This window comes from Anguilla anguilla, chromosome 9 (genome assembly GCF_013347855.1).
Source record: "Anguilla anguilla isolate fAngAng1 chromosome 9, fAngAng1.pri, whole genome shotgun sequence".
In the NCBI taxonomy this organism is placed as follows: domain Eukaryota; kingdom Metazoa; phylum Chordata; class Actinopteri; order Anguilliformes; family Anguillidae; genus Anguilla; species Anguilla anguilla.
The window spans coordinates 45,374,547-45,391,039 of NC_049209.1; the positions used below are offsets into that span (position 1 = coordinate 45,374,547).

General features: G+C 44.9%; 2 protein-coding genes across 5 annotated transcripts; one reads left to right on the top strand and one right to left on the bottom strand.

Moving 5' to 3' along the window:
* Positions 1 to 62: 62 nt before the first annotated feature.
* LOC118235886 (RNA-binding protein FUS-like) lies at positions 63 to 10,447 on the bottom strand. Of its 4 annotated transcripts, none has more exons than XM_035433754.1 (16): positions 10,293 to 10,447; positions 9,505 to 9,541; positions 9,022 to 9,073; positions 8,666 to 8,753; positions 8,447 to 8,576; positions 7,829 to 7,923; positions 6,749 to 6,881; positions 3,760 to 3,794; positions 3,075 to 3,107; positions 2,777 to 2,883; positions 2,520 to 2,649; positions 2,323 to 2,409; positions 1,923 to 1,998; positions 1,541 to 1,620; positions 1,214 to 1,367; positions 63 to 719 (listed from the first exon to the last, which is right to left on the bottom strand). In XM_035433754.1, exons 1-16 carry the CDS (start codon positions 10,300 to 10,302, stop codon positions 680 to 682), a joined length of 1,287 nt encoding a protein of 428 aa, XP_035289645.1. In that variant the 5' UTR covers positions 10,303 to 10,447; the 3' UTR covers positions 63 to 679. The 4 variants fall into 4 exon arrangements, with proteins under 4 accessions (XP_035289645.1, XP_035289647.1, XP_035289646.1 ...); XM_035433756.1 differs by having other exon boundaries at positions 8,666 to 8,735; positions 10,293 to 10,446; XM_035433755.1 differs by having other exon boundaries at positions 8,447 to 8,579; positions 8,666 to 8,735; positions 10,293 to 10,446.
* A 1,675-nt stretch (positions 10,448 to 12,122) lies between these two features.
* Positions 12,123 to 16,087, top strand: rhbdd2 (rhomboid domain containing 2). Its single transcript, XM_035432011.1, has 4 exons — positions 12,123 to 12,640; positions 13,266 to 13,667; positions 13,990 to 14,140; positions 14,549 to 16,087. Exons 1-4 carry the CDS (start codon positions 12,448 to 12,450, stop codon positions 15,024 to 15,026), a joined length of 1,224 nt encoding a protein of 407 aa, XP_035287902.1. The 5' UTR covers positions 12,123 to 12,447; the 3' UTR covers positions 15,027 to 16,087.
* Positions 16,088 to 16,493: the final 406 nt, after the last annotated feature.

A 16,493-nucleotide genomic window follows, 5' to 3' on the forward strand; every position in this document is an offset into this window, starting at 1 on the left:
CTTTTTTTGTAATCCTTTCATTTCTGTAATCAGGGATCCAAAAGAAGCTATTAAACAAAGTATTGACTGCCAAATTATAAAATTCTTTATTTTTAAACCACTAGTGAAGTTGAAGCTTTGGGTTAAGCAACCAATAAAGACGGTTTACAAATGTGGAACAGATTACAAAAAAGGGAGTTGCATTAGAATGCAGTCATTACAGATCAACCATGACTTATCTACAACATAACTTCACATCATTCCAACAGAAGCTTCTGGAAATTAAATGAGTAAAAAAAAAAAAATCAGAATACTTGTCAGTTGAAAACAATGAAGTAAAACACACTTTATTTATTTTACAAAATGCAATTTTGGCAATGCAGCATCTGACAAGTCTACATGAACACTCCATGTTTTAACCTGTTAGAACTAGACAAATGGAGAAGAAAGAAAAGAAACAAAACAAAACAAACAAAAATAAAAACATGAAACGAAAATCATGATGAAGTCTTTCCGCCGCCGCCCCCTACTGACCATCCACCAAAAGCAGTAAGTTCCTTCACAGTAGCTGCACACCAGACAGGTCGGGAGCAGGTCGCGGGACGCCCCGACAAAGAAAGGTTGGTGAAAGGGAACGCAGATCTAACCCCCCCTTTGCCCCCTAAATCCCCAGAATTGGAATGGGTCCCGCAGGAAGTCTTCAGTACGGCCTGTCCCGTCGGTCTTCTCTGTGTTCGCCTCTGTGAGGAGACAAAATGTGCCTTAGCGATTTAGAGGAGAAAATGAACAGTAGGAAAAGTGTCACAGTGGACATACACAATTTATTAATTGGCTTCTAAAACACCACGGCAATGATGTGCATGACTGGTATGTTCAACTGTTGCTCTGGTGTTGATTATAAAATAACCCCCCACCCCCACCCCCAAACAGTGCGTTTGTAACTACAGGCCCCAGTTAAACAGGGTAAAATACGATGGTAAGGACAGCTACACCTCATTCGTAAACTGGCCCTTGGCTCCCCGTTCGCACTGAAAACCTGATTATTTTACAAGCTCCCCAAAAACAGGCAGACAATCAGATTATCACAGTGAAATGCATTTTTGCGAGATTATACTAGTAGCCTTTCACAACAGGATGTGATGTAATTGTGATCAAACTGTCTGGCAGAGGATGGCAAACATTCCTGTACATACCAGGCAGTTTTCAACAAGCACACAGTTTCATAATTTCTTACCTTCCACCCATCTTGTAGCCGCCATAGCCGCCGCCGCGGTCCCCTCCGTATCCGCCACGGTCGCCACCGTATCCGCCACGGTCGCCGCCACGGAAACCGCCGCGGCCCCTGAACCCGCCTCGGTCGCCCCCGTAGCCGCCGCGTCCGCCGCGATCTGCGAAAAGGAAGAGCGCGTTGAGCGACCGGGCGGTCACGGTTCCAACTCGAACCTGGAGCGCAGCACACGTGTGGAGGCACACGCACGCACGCACGCACACACACAGGCGCACACGCTCACACTCGTGCGCGTGCCTGCGCACACAAACACACACACACACACACACGTACCTCCGCCGGCGTCCCCGGGTTTGGGCGTGCCGCACTTGTTGCACTCCGTCCTTCTTGCGAAGTTCATGTTGCCGCAAGAGCTGAGAATAAAAACGAGCCCGTCAACACTGCTGCACGCACACGAGCACGAATCAGGACACGGCTGCTCTCGCCTCCTCAACACTTTCTACAGTGAACCACTGCAAAATCAGCAGCAACCATCATCCAACATTAATACACTGCATGTAACAAATATACATTTTACAACTGATATTTTTATCAAGAATACTTTAAAAATGTACCCATTTAACAACAATTACGCCATCCCAATTTACCATACGGAATTTCACATATGGTGCCACGATGACATGGGTTTGGGATTTTAAGTTATGTCACCGCTTACCTATTGGGACAGGGCCAATCGCCTCCCTTCATGTCAAATGAAGGTCCGCCTCCAAAACCACCACGACCTCTGAACCCTGAGGGACAGAACCACAGCAGAGCAGCTCAGACACATGAAGCAGCCGTCAGGGGAGACAGCACGAGAGCATTAATGTGTTTCTCTTTACTTTATATATTAAGAAACTCCAACCAATATGATGCTTGAAGCCCCATTTTCTTACTTTAAAGGCAAAACACTGTGAATGTGGAACACAGGGAAAGCTCACACACTTAAACTGAGATCAGAGTAGCAGAGTACCAGGTCAGCGCGGGACCCTCGGTTAGCGAAGACGCGCACACGTGAAAGCGCGTACCGCCCCCCCTCGGAAGCGGGAGAGGGGACGGACGGGCGGAACACGCACCTCCGCGTCCCCGGCCGCCCCGCTGCAGGAACTCCGCCCGTCGCGTGGCGAAGGACACCTTGATGGGCTGCCCGTGGAACTCCTTCCCTGCGGACGAACGCGTCGAGAGTTAGAGGAGCCGAGGCGACCGGTGCCCGCGGGGGTTCGAGGGGCCCTCGAGCAGGCGGGTCGGGTCGGGTCGGGACGAAGGCCCTTACCGTCGAACCAATCGATGGCGGCCTTCGCGGAGGGGGGGTCGTCGAACGACACGGTGGCTTCTCCCTTCAGTCTACCGGTGGCTTTGTCGGTGTACAGGTTAATCATGGGCAGCCCCGTCTTCTTGTTCAACTGTTTGGGGGTGGGGGGTGGGATTTCATAAATGACATAGCTCAACAAGGGCTGAACGGTATTGCCAGACCTCCCCTCCCCAACATGTCACATTCGACACCCAACGGTAAACCCCAGAGGCGCTTGCCTTGATGATCCCGATCTGTTTGAAGTAGTCCGCGACCTCGTGGGTGGAGACGTCTTCCCCGAGCCCCTGGACAAAGATGGTGTTGTTGTCGGAGTTGTCCTGATCACCTGCAGCGAGACAGGAGAGCGCCCCGCCCACTTGTAAAATCGCCTCTACGCGATTCGCCAACAGTCCCGCGACAGCAACGCCGACTCTTCAAATGGGTCCAAATGGCAAGTAAGAGCTCTTGAGAAAAGTCATACCTAACCCTCCGATAAGGATCAGTCAGACTGTTCGCTCTCCAAAATATGCGCCTTACCTGAATCATGTCTTGGTCCATCATCTCTCGGGCCTGAAAGACAGCAAACAGGAAGAGAGCGATAAGCCGCAACACCACAACAGGAAGACAAAATAATGCACCAGCAAACAAAAAGGAGTTTCAACATCTGACTACAAATCTTTCTACCTTCTTTTTTATTTTTTATTTTTTTGGTCAAATCATTACAAGGAAATTTTAAAGAGACACTAGAGCACGAGTGTTTTCATACCACTGCAGCGTTTGCAAAAAAAAAAACTTTGCAAAGCCAGCACAATCTGGGGTTAGGGGTAGGGGAGGGGGGGGGGAAAGTCTATTTTAAAAAACCACCATGTCTCCTTCAGTATGGCGTGTTCTTTTCTTCACCAACAGGGCATAGCTTCGTCCAACTTTCTGGAGTACAATTCATCGCTGTCCCCTTTTACTCATCATGCAACAACGCCATTTAGAAAGCAAACTCCCATTAATAACAACTTTAAAAAGAGAAGCTCCTAGCGAACTAAAGAAAAGACATCCCTAAGGAAAGACATCCCTACAGCAAACAGGTGGAGTTTGGGACACAAGAATGTAGGTAGTGGCTTTTAAGCGATGCCCCCTTTTTTTTTTTTTTTTTTTCTCTTTCCTTCTTTTTTTTTTGTCTTTTGCTACCAGGCTTACCACTGAAACAGGTCTGATGCTTGTCACTTACCACCGAAATTTTTGTAGCCACCACGGTCACCACCACTGCAGAGGAAACATTGGAGAAATGATGGCCTTCCTCTGTCAAACAATGCGAGCTCAACGCTCTACCCGCGCCCTGACCAGTCAGGCGGCCCTCGCCACCGTGTCTAAGTGCAAAAGGCGAGGCGTCCCCATTCCGCCATTTTGTCCTCGGGACAGTACAGAATTTCACGCACGCGTGAGACTGGGGCGGCTCGCATCTTCGCTGGTCATGGACTGTGTCATCGTGACTGCGTCAAGTGAATCTCGCAGCCACTGGGTGCAGTTTTACAAGTATGAAGGCTGCTTTTTTTTCCGTTCTTTTCAAACCAGATCTTTCGTTATGATTTTAACTCGTAAAACAAATTGGCGTATTTGAGCTTTCCGCCCAAAAGGGGTGGGGGGGTGGGGGGTTATTTTATTTAACTAGTTTCAAAAGCGTGTTAAAAAAAACTTGCAATTTTGGCAGCCCGAGACACAGGCAAATCTGATTCTTCATTACGTTTGAACATGTGCTTCAACAGTAGAGGTCCAACTTTAATTTCACTCACTGATACCTGTAGCATAAAATGCAAACCAAGTTAACACAGGTGAAAGGCAGAATTCCCTGTAAATAGACAGTTAAACAGAATCAGGATGTTCTAAACGGCATCAGATTTGGAATGTGCAAGCTCCAACCCAACTTTAAATCCAGCAGATACTCTTTTAATGCCGGGCAATAATGTACATGAAAGCATGTCTAGGGGTTAACAGGGAAATGCAAAGGCTCATAAAAAAAATTTAAATAAAAAAAAAAAAAAAATTAAATTTAAATAAATAAAACAGATGGCACTGCATTTACCCCTGTGCACATAACGGGATAATCTTAAGAGTTCTTAGTAGCCAACTGCTCCCTTGACAGTTGCCAAAGCTGATTAGTTGAGAGAATCAATAGGACTTTCTTGGGTCATAGCCACATGACTTGACTGGCAAAGTCTTTTTCTTTTAAAATGGTAAATTATGACATTAACCAGTGCATATTTTAAAGTAATTTTAACTGCAGGACTGAAAGTACAAGGCCTTGAAAATAGCAACCAAAATACACAGTAGGGGCTCCAACTTTCCCAACCAGATCAGCTGCTCTGTGGGCACTTGCAACATCTACAAATACAATACTACCTCCACTCAAAACACTGTGAAAATACTTTTCTCATACTGCCCTCATTCACCTAACCTAGCAAAGAAAGAAAGGTCACATTACACGTGTCAGTTCCCATACAAAACCCCTAAACTTCAAACCTTACGTTAAAACAAAGAAACAGTTTGAAGAACTTCAGTTCATACGGTCAAAAGGCACACTTTTGTCAGGCGTCACCCAACAGACATGCCTGCTGTCAGACTCTGACTGAAGCTCAGAAGCTCTAGACATCCACATCTGATACCCTGTGTCAGCAGTAGTCGTGGTAACTCAAGTGCTAATGTCCATCAAGCTGACAGGCCGATTCCCAGGGTGAATGTGACAGACCTTTGATTGGTGTGGACCGCAACGATGGGCTTTACCCATCAAATACATGAACACCAAGTGCATTTCGGGCACGGTTCGGATAAAAGCATCGACCTTGTTACATACCCAGCAGACGCACGCGGTTAAGTATTACCGATGTTAGACTTCTCACCTTTAAAACACCACCAACGACAATGTTACAGGTCCTTTTGTTCAGGCTTAAACCATAAATAAGTTATATGAAAATTCAATTTTGTACCTGGGACAATGAACCACAAAAATAATTACCGTTAGGAAAACCAAGGCATCCAAATTCTAAGCAAATGACAAAGAGAGCATGTGTATATGAAGGGTTGATATTTCAGGAGCATAATGTGTTCTCCATCTGTTACAAGATTTGTGAGCACTGCGAGTCACACACAGAAATGTTCCTCCTGAGGATTTTTGTGTAAATTGTTAAAGACTTACGTAGTACCAGGTAAACCAGACCGCAGTCATGCCGGTACTTGCCTTGCTGGCTCAGGGTTGTGCACTTTTTGCCACAGAGCAAACCATCCGTGTAACATGGGTTCGGTCATTAGGGCCTTGTTCAAGCCAGTGCGTTGGTAGACTGCAACTCTATACCGATACGTTGTACTGGTCTAATATACAGGATAACTGGTTGTGAATAAGAGGTGATTAATTGTGCCTATGCAAAGCATTTGAGAGACAATATGAGTATTGGACAATCAAAGAAATGTTGCTTTAACTGAACAGATTAAACTAATCAATTCTATTTTCCAGTCAAAACTATAAAATGCACAAAATATTAAACAGAAACATGAAGTGCAATTTGTGCAAAAACCATATTGTTTATACAACCTTCTTGACAAAAGAACGGGTTGATCAAAATGGCGTTTGTAGCCAAACGGCACACACTGAACTTTCAGTCAGCATAACATTTGTGAAGGCACCAACTGATTGATAAATCTGATTATGTCAAAAGGTTGCAGTTGAGAGCTATCTTCAGAGAGCATGGCAAGCTGCATACTGAACGCCTACCATTACTGCCTTGTGCTTGCCAATGCCACAACCCGCTAACACACTCTCCCCAAAAACCAGGCTTGAGAAGTGAGCCTCTGTCATGTGTCAGAACTGCAAAGGAAGGACACACAGGCCTTCCCAAGAGAGTGTTACTAGGTTCTGGAAGGTCTCTAATTCTCTGGAAAATGTGTATAAGGGCTTCTTTGTGTTGCGGATCAATTCTAACAAAAGTGTAACATTTTCTTGCACGCAGTATTTGGAGCCCACCTCTGTCCATGGCTATTCAGGTACAATGGACAGCAGATTCGTTTTTGAAGGCTTAACCGTCTGTGTATGACTGCACATCAATATAAAAGCACGTCTGCTACATGTGAAGAACTCTGGGTAATTTTTTTTTGACAGACAGGTGAGGTGAGGGGAGGAAATGGCACTGGGCAGAGTAGCTGTTGGACTGCGGCGCTTTGAGATTTACCCCATGCCTCCGCCTCTTCCGTCCCGGTCGTACCCTCCGCGTCCCCTGCCCCTGTATCCATATCCGCCGCCGAAACCTTCGGAACGGCCCCCCTCATCTCCTCCATACCTCCTTATCCCCTGACCAGTGTCACCTGAGGAAGAACATACCAGCTCAGAACTGAGGGCCTGACTTACCAAGACCTTTAGCATAAGCAAAACCTTTTAGCACACACAAAAACAATAATGCAACCAATGATTGGTGCAAAACAAATACCAATGACCAATCAGTCACCAGTGTCATCTGTGAAAGGACATCACAACTCCAAACTAAGGGTCTGATATATTAAGACCTTTTGCATAAGCAAAACCTTTCAGCACACGCAAAATCAACAATGCAACCAATGATTGGTGCAAATTGGTGCAAAACAAATACCATGATCATTAGTCATGTTATAGGTTGTGTGTTTGCTAAAAGGTTTTGCTCACGCTAAAGTGTTTAAACAAAAAAAGCCCTTTCACATCCACTGGTTAAGCTGGCTTACGACCATTTCTGCCTGCAAATCCCAGTGCCAAAGGAGCTGAAGTTGCTCACCGCGCAGGCAGACACATTCATGTTCTTACGCTGCATTTTTCTCTGGATAAGAGCAGCTGCTGAACGAGTGCTCGATAAAGCACTGACTGATGAGCAATCCCTTCCGTTCAGAAAATTGTTTAAAACAGGCCAGCATATCCACGGGCTTTTGGGCTTGGAGAGGATTTACTGGTGGGAGAAAGTTCTTTGTCTATCATTGTTAAAGTAGGATTGGAAATTTCTGCATTTCTGCATTACAAATCATTCACACCCCCAGATAGATGCGAGCTTCCTCTCAAGCAAAGCTTTGTGTTATACATATGTCTAGCAGGGGGGAAAAGGCAGTGACCACACAGGGCTTTAAATGCGTTTAAACTTTCAATAAATCCAAAATGCGAATTGTTGTGTTTTGAGTTTGTGGTTTGTTCGTTTGGCCTCCAAAGATACAATTGTCCATCAGCCAGCAAGAAAAACTGGGAAAGGTTCCTCTAAAAGAAATTATAATAAAAAGAAGAATTGGTTCTTTACCATCATTCCTTCTTCCATAACCCCCTTGAGATTGTCCATAGGATCCTTGGTCTCCATAGCCAGATTGCTGACCATAAGCTGGCTTTCCACTGTACCTGTAAATAATGTTAAACAGTTATTTGCCCACTTGGTCACCATAGCTGCAATAGAATGTTCACATCCATCTTGGTTGTTCATAAGACACTAGTGCTCTTGAACATGACCCAAGCCTAAACTGGCTGCTAACTGAAAGAAAAACTAGACCACTGGTAACCAACCCTGTTTCGGGAGACATACCGTCCTGTAGGTTATTACTCTAAGCCTAAGAAAGCATAACTCATTCAACAGCTAGAGATCTTGTTGAGCCGCTAACTACTAGCATCAGGTGCGCCAAATTACAGTTGAAATGAAAACATACAGGATGGTAAACCTGTATGTTTTCCACTGAAAACACTGATGGTTTACCACTGAATTAGACATTCAGCATACGCCAATTCAAGACTCTGGCTCTTAATTTATCAGTGTGCAACCAAGCTTTGATGAAACTAAAATGAGGAACCTATCCGCCACTCCCTGATGAGGGGGATGTACACACGGCCCAACCAACGCGCAGGTGATTGTGATGTCATGCGGTCTCACCCTCCAGTCGAAGGCTCCGCGCTCTGCTGCCCGTAGCTGTCGTAGCTCTGCTGTTGCGGCGGTGGCGCTGGCTGCTGCTGCCCGTACCCCCCGGACGGGTAGCTCTGCGCGGTCTGCCCGTAACTTTCGGCTGCTGAAGGACAAATGGCAGAGAGTCAAGAGAAGAAGGAGGAGGAGCCAAGGGGGGCATAAAAAAGGGGCCGGGACCGTCCCACGTACCGTGCTGTCCGTACCCCGAGCCGTAGCTCTGTCCGCCGTACGAGGCCCCGTCGTTCCCCTGGCCGTAGCCCTGCAATACAGTTTCGCACTGTTTCGATTAGAGACGTCAAATCCAGCACGTGCTGGCGATGCCATGCAGTTAAGGGTTGCCAGCACAAATGAAACTCATATGTCAACTGCCATTTTAAAATAACATGGCTGATGATGCCTTTCTTTACACCCACGTACACACAAACGTTTCGCTTCCGAATGCAGACACATAAATAACCACATTCAAAGCACCAACTTGCACCTTCACATTACAGGACACATGTCAACCATGCGAAGAAACGGGAACACAACAGCAAACCGCTTACCTGTGCACTTTGCTGGTAGCCCTGGGCAGGAGGGGCGCCATATGATGCGTAACTGCAAGAAAGGAAATAAATACGAGGGCGTGGGCACGTGCATGGACAAATTCAGGAAAACGACTTTCGAAACACAATTACATTAAAGTGTAGTCTGCGTAACAAAAATGCCACTATGCCGCTTCAATACATGCAATTAGGTATCCGAGCGTCTTATTTATGCCAAAGTTATGCCCTGCGCGTTTTCACAAAAACTATAAACACACATCACTGTATTTGACAGTTCAGCTAACGATACTGCTCAACAACCTACCCAGAACTATGAAAGGCACCGTCTTGGCAGAACTTCATTTCAACGAGTTTCATTTACAACTAACAGCTACAAAGCGTAGCAATTAGCTACACGAGTCAACAGCAAAACAAAACTTTAAAATCATAACGTTAAATACTAATCGTTAACTTACAAAGTCAAGGAAAACAAATTAAACCCACCTTTGTTGCTGTGCGCCATGTTGGCCATAACCAGAATCTGTTATTGATAATACATATGGTTAGAAAACGTTATTCAATGTACCTATGGCGATATTCAGTCAGACCATTTATTTTACGCATGCTAGCTAGATTGCAAACAGACACGGTGACGTACACACAGTACCTAACGTTAGCTGTCAAATAAATCAGGAAGGGGATAGGAAATAAGGTTAGTCAGCGAGATTGCTAGCCACAGGCAGTCATTTAGCACCCTTGTGGAAATCCCCGATATAAGGACGTGTGTGGAATTGTCACATTTTAAAAGAGTTTCTGGCTATTAGTGTACCACCAAGCACAACATGATTGTTAGCCCTACCATTGTAACAATTAAAACTAGAGTACGTGTGCAAGAGACTTGGTCAGCTAGGGAACAACCTGCTCAGGATTGTATGGAAACGTAAGGGCCTTTCAATCGAAACCACGCTGTTAAACAAAGATGGCGGATTTTGAACTTAAATTACCAGATCGAAAATGCGTCATAATACCGATAACCATAAGTTGGGCGCTCAGATATTTTCAAGTTAGTGCTAACATTGCCTTTTGGACTTATTATTAGTAAACACTAGTTTGGTAGTCGAGACTAGCACTGAATAGCTAGGCTTAAACAAGAGTTCTCCGTTTTGTGCGTCGTTGGCTGGTCTGAAAGAGAATAAAGCAATACTGCGGATTTCGGAGACTACTTCTATATGAAATCTCAATTAAACATAAAGAGTCGCTAAATTGTATTCTTAAATAATTGGTGGTCTTACCAGAAGACATTCTTCAACGTTATATAAAGCGAGAATTAAACCTTTCAGACAATTAAAAACACGGCCAAGGGACGACACACTGCAGATCTTGTGAACTCCGACCTGCCGTCGGACAGTACCATATTTGTAGATGAATAGAAAACATAATATAGCGACGTTACAATATCATACAAATGAAAAAGACTGAACCACAAATTCTTTCATTTTAACATGCGGTTTACTTCAATATAAAAAGCAACCGTATTTACGAGCGTAAGAGGGGAGGGGGGATGTGACATTTATGTAACTGATAATACCATTCACCCCTACCATGGTTAGTATTGAACATTCCCCGCGCTCTACTTTTTTTACTGACCTCACGTGGCATGAGTTCAAGCCTGAGGAAGTGGAGCACAGAAACATTTTTGCGTATTGAAAGCTGATGTCAGTCTGTGACAACGTAGTGTTTGAATGGAGAAATATGTTCTGCAAAAATATTTGAAACCTTAAAATCCTGGTTAAATCCTTTTGCGATACTTGCTCCAGAACAGTGTCTTTTATTGCCATATATTCACTATTCTAATCATCACCACAATCAAAGATTTCCTCTTAAATTCCCTCTTAATTCCCTGAGATCAGCTTTTAGGAGATGACAGGCTGCAGACAGATCCAGGATGGGGTAGACTGCCGTTCCTGTGGAATGGTGGGTATTCGTAACCAAATGCAGGGCTGACTTCATGGAGTAATTGCCTTACATGTTAGATTACACATAATAAATACAGTAATTCAATTTTATTTAGTAGAGCAGAGTAGTGGAACTGACTGCCCAGGGCCCCTAGGCGATGGGTGTCCTCATAGAGCCTGCAATTATTTTTGAACGTGTTCAAGAGATGGGAAGAGGGCCCACAGAGACAGAATTTGCACAGGTCCCAGAAATTCGTGGAACACCCTTGTCTGTCCATATATGGATGACATTGTTTGAATACAAATTTTGGGAGAAACTCACTAGTTGTAAGGTTTGTGATTTAGGTAGGGAATGCACTGAACTGGTCTCAGACAATGTATGCTTGCCCACTGAATAATAAGCAAGTGCATAATGTTTTACATTTGGCAAAGGTTCCCTTTAGTTCATATTTCCCTGTAAATTAGTCCTTCCAAGTTTTCTCCAAAGACTGAGTTAAACTAGCTTATTTTTAAAGTTTATTTTCGTGTGTCTCCATGTTTAGGATTTTTTAAATTAATTTAGAAAGTAGCTTCCAAGAACCATTCTAGCAATAAGTAACTATGCGTGGCAGTAATGTTAAAAATACACACCCATTTGTGCAAAGACACCAGAAGGATGATATGTGGTTTGGGATAATCCTGAAAGGGCATGTCCGGTGTCATTCTGTAGTGCATGTTGGGAAAACATGGAAAAGGACTGGACATGCTTGAGGTGAACAGCTATGTAGCTAGCAAGTCATCATCAGTTTGAATAGACATGTTTTGGTCTAAAAACACATTGTGTCCAAGTATAATTTTTTTCATAAACAGTAGATTTGGGTCTTTGGATCTTAGGACAGCCATTGGTGGATTTGATTTGGCTTTATTTGCTCCATGCCCTAGTAGGCCTACCAAAGGTGACTTGTAAAACAGCTCATAGCCTACTCCTACAGAAATATTATACGTAAACGTTAGCCAACAATAGGAGCATGTCTGTCTTGTAGCATGTACTGTCTTTGGATAGTCAAATGGTAATGGCTATAAGTCACACATTAAGACTTCAAAGTCAGACCACCTTGTCTTGTTGTATTTTTGCTTGCAGCTCAGTACCAGAGACTGTAAAAAATAGTACCAATGCTTATCCGATTTTCATTTTCACCAGTAGATGTCATTGTGCATCCAATCGGTGAGCTGCCTTTCCTATGACACCCACGTTCAGTTAACAGACACGGAAGTGCAGCCGTAATTTAAAATATTCCTCCAATTATACTGTTGTCGAGAATTCGCTAAAATCGAAGCCGCTTGCTATTTGGCTTCGTTCTTTTATGGAAACATGCATTGTTAGGCGAAATATCTTAACGGAAACGTACACTTTCCACTTTTTTGTATTTTTAAGTGGCTTGTTACGTAGCTGGCTAGTTGAATCAGTTGGCACTGAACATAGACCGTATAAAAATAGGCAGTGAACGACAGTATGGAACTCGGAACACATGAATCGTTAAAAGAGAGGTTACAGTGGGTTAAGACACTTGTGCCGAAATTTGAGTTCACCAGTGGGACACTGGTGGCGGTCTCTGTGTCTGTAATTGCATTCATCGTATCCAAATGCTTTAACATATCAATTGATGTTTTCAGCCTGGGAACCAGCGTCATTGTGAACGGGCATGGTAAGAATTTAACAGAACTACCAGAAGTGTAGCTAGCTACGTCACTGAACTGTACAGGAAGGTAGGCTATGTACATGGGTTTATTTACCACGGCTTAATCTGTGCGTGTGGTGCTATTATTTTATTCAGTCGCTATTATAATCCATTATTGATTGTTGCACTTAAAAGCTAACTATTGGCTTTTAAGTGCAGCAAAGTAGCTAGCGACTTTGGTTAACATGGTTGAAAAAATACATGATTGGATTAATTCACTGGTTTAGGCCGCTTGGGTCCCCGGCTACTTAATAATTATATTTAATGCGACGTGTCTCCAGCATATCCCATTGGAATAACATTCAGATTTTGAGACTGCTGGTGAAATGGAGGGGCGGTGTTTTCAAATTAGAATAAAGACAATTTGAACATCACAACAGCATTTTGTTTACATTGTTTAAAAGAGAATATATAGCCTACGCTATAGGCTACTTTAGGGCCAAAATGAAGAGACCTCTAAATGTAGGCTACTAGATAGTGATGTTCTGGACATACACCTAAGTTGGCGGAAAGTAGTTGCGTCAACAACAATAGCAAATGCCTTCATCATCTATAACTTTACCTCTTTTGTTCCGTCTTGGTTCTGTATCAGTTCACAAGCTCCTCACCTACTCCTTCTTCAACAAAAACGCGACCCAGCTGCTTCTCAGCACCGTGGTGCTGGCGCCCTTCGGCAGCACCCTGGAGAAGAGCGTCGGGACGGTGCGCTTCACGTACCTGTTGTTCCTGCTCTCCGCGTGGACCGGCATGATGCACGCGCTGCTGGAGCTGCTGCTGTTCTCGGAGACAGAGCGGAGCCACGTGCAGGGCTTCGTCCCGGTGTCGCTAGCCCTCCTGGGCATGACCACTGTTCACTCCCCTATGCGGAAGGCGGTGCTGCTTGGCGTCAGCGTGCCCACCCCTGTTCTGCCCTGGATTTTTCTGCTTTTCACACTCATCATTCCAGACACTGTGTTTCTTTGTGATGCCATTGCCATCCTCGTGGGAGAGATCTGTATCCTTCCGATTTCACCTTCACATTGCTTGTAGAATTTAACATTCTTATTAAGCCACATAAAGGGTGTAGTCAGATGTCCCAAGTACACTAAACTACCCCTACTCTCCTCTGTAGAATTGATCTTAGAAATCAGAGATCAGTGCTGTTGATCTTTCAAGACCAGTACAAATGCTTAGTATGTCCAACCAAATATTTCCATTGCTTTACTGTATCTGCGGTGCTCTTGCAGTTTTGCATTAGCTGCAGAGTGACTATAGGATGGAACCGCGTGAGTCCTGTGAATCCTTTCCAGCTGTGTCCTTAACCTGGTTTCTAACAGATGGCATGGGATGGTTTTCACTCCTGGACATGTCAGAAGCCAGGGCATCGGTTCTGGATAAGAAAATGCCCTTCAGGCTGCTGAGGACACTGGTGGGGGCACTGTACATCCCTGCCTCTGTCGAAGAGAGACGAAAGACCCTACACCAGCCGTAAGTTACAGAACAGGTCACATCTTCATAGTCAGCGATACTGTGTTAAGTTCATAATGTTGAAGCCCTGTGGCAGTATTTCTGTTCTTTGGTGTGTCCTGTGTTATTCATTCAGTTCTTTGCCGGTTCGCTTCTTTCATATGACCACCAGAAGCCCTGTTCACACTCTGAGTAAAAAAAAAGGGTTCTTTGGCTAGTCTCCATAGGGGAACCCTCTTTAGTTATTCATGGAATATTCTATGGTAGGGGTGAAAAGTGCAAAAGAACCCTTGAACTAGATTGGGCTCCTCTGTGGATAGCCTTTTGGAACCCTCCTGAGACTGTAGTTTAACATTGTTCTTCCAGCCTTTTCATGCCAGGCTGTTAGTTTGCTAACACTGATTCACACTGACTGCTCTTTCTGTCTAGATGCATCCCACCCCCTGGGTCCTACCCTGTGCAGGCGTATGCCCCTGCTTCTTCGGTCCCCGCTGCACAGGCCTCGGACGCCGCGCCCCAGATGTACGAGGGTTGGCAGCATTCCACCTACGCACAGGGCAGCTTCACTGCACCCCTGCTCAGTCACGGGCACAGTCACGAGCACAGCTTTGGGCACAGTCACGAGCACAGCTTTGGACACAGCCACGGGCACAGCTGTGGACACGGCCACGAGCACAGTCACGAGCACGGTCACGGACACAGTCACGCGCACGGTCACGTGCAAATGGCCGCCCATCAGACCAGTGGGTACTGGACGCAAGGGGCCCCCTTTGGCCAACCCTACCCCAGTCCTCTCAGCTCTTACCCTGTGCAGGCTGGTGGACACTGTCCCGCTCCAATGCTCCCTTCTGGGTTGCCAGAGAGTCTCCTAGACCCGTTAACGAGGCCTGGGGCGATTCCCAGTTGAGCCTCTCAGTCCCAGCCCTGAGTGAGCTGACTGTTCGTGCTGGGAGTCATGGATGAGTAAGGAGAGCTGAATCTGTTTCTAGATTCAAACCTCTCAGGCTCTAACTTATTCAGTTAGTCCAGTCATTTGTTTAGACATTTTTAGGTAGAGTTCTTGATAAGCTTATGAATGACAGCTGAACACAGCTCCTGTGTCCCTAAATTAAACATATTGCTGTGGTCCAATGTACAAACGAACCAGTTTTGGTGTATATAGCTAAGTGGCTAATTGAGCCGAGGTGATTTTTGGCAACAAATTCCTGCGTACATGCTGCCGTCCAGGAATGGGATTGCCCATCCGTGCCGTGCGCAGTGATGCGTTGTCAAGGAGACTGAACTATGAGCTGGCGTTTGGGTGGGCTCACTGGGCAGGTTATTTTTTCTGTGGTGTGCCTGGTAAGGAACATGAGGTCAGCGTGCTGGCTCCCAAGCTGGGCACGCTACAGTGTCATAAAGTTTTCAAAGAGCATCATTGGTTTGACTCCCCGGGCCAGTGACGCAGGCCCAAGGTTCTGGACACCTGCCATTTCTAGATTCATGTTTTATGCCGCAATGCCAAATTATCGAGTACTTTCCACATTCCTTCATCAGCATAACAGAATTTAGGAGTTAGAGTTAGGGTCATGGGAAGGTACTGACTGCTCCTCCCTTTTAGTTTGACTCACTGTTTTTTTATACATAGCTTTTTTTATTTGTTTTTCCCCTGGTATCTGTAGTACTGCCTCTCAAGTCGCAAAGTGTAGAGTGGCAGAGGTTGTTTCTTGGGTGGAACCGGTGCAGCAATAATTTGAGGGACCCTGACCAACTTAAACATGCCCTACCCCTGCTCAGGACTCCCCGCCATGGTTATGAAATAAGATAGCCCAGGCTTGGACCTGCAGTTTTTCAGGGCCCAGCCTGCACTTACTCAAATGAACTGGTTTGACTGGCTTTTGTGCTGATACTGTACATGCTTTACTGTACTGAAAAACTTGCATTAAAATCCCTTTCTTTAAAACATAATAAAACATATTTTAGATAATTCTTTTTCTTTTGAAAATGTCTCATTTGTAACCAGAACTGTTTCTATCCATGATGGTAGCACTGCAACAGTGTCTGGGAAATTTTCAGTTCTCCTCAGCCCATCCTTTCTTTAGTGAAAGAAGAAAGTGGAGTGTAGCTTCCATTATCCCAGATGCAAAGGTTGAATTGTATTTCCAATTTGCCAGCAGTCACTGAAACAATATGCTGTACTGGGTTTGCTTATCCTTTGCAAATCATTTACACAAGACTTGGCTTACTTTGAACTTGGGATGGGAGACCTCCAGTCTGCTGTTGGAAACTATGTTAACACACCACTAGGGGGGGCCCTTCCCTATAATAAAATGTAATCCAATGGCCAAGTGCAGTAATGGGGCACTGTAATTTTGAAGGAGTTCCTCCTAATGAC

Excerpts from the sequence above, each read along its gene's own strand:
- LOC118235886 (XM_035433752.1), bottom strand. Across the intron at positions 6,882-7,828 it reads TTATGGAAGAAGGAATGATG|GTGACACTGGTCAGGGGATA; the intron begins GTAAAGAACCAA and ends GTTCTTCCTCAG. Across the intron at positions 3,795-6,748 it reads GGAAGAGGCGGAGGCATGGG|TGGTGGTGACCGTGGTGGCT; the intron begins GTAAATCTCAAA and ends TTTCCTCTGCAG.
- rhbdd2 (XM_035432011.1), top strand. The coding sequence starts at position 12,448 with ATGGAACTCGGAACACATGAATCGTTAAAAGAGAGGTTACAGTGGGTT. Across the intron at positions 13,668-13,989 it reads CATCCTCGTGGGAGAGATCT|ATGGCATGGGATGGTTTTCA; the intron begins GTATCCTTCCGA and ends GGTTTCTAACAG. Across the intron at positions 14,141-14,548 it reads CGAAAGACCCTACACCAGCC|ATGCATCCCACCCCCTGGGT; the intron begins GTAAGTTACAGA and ends CTTTCTGTCTAG.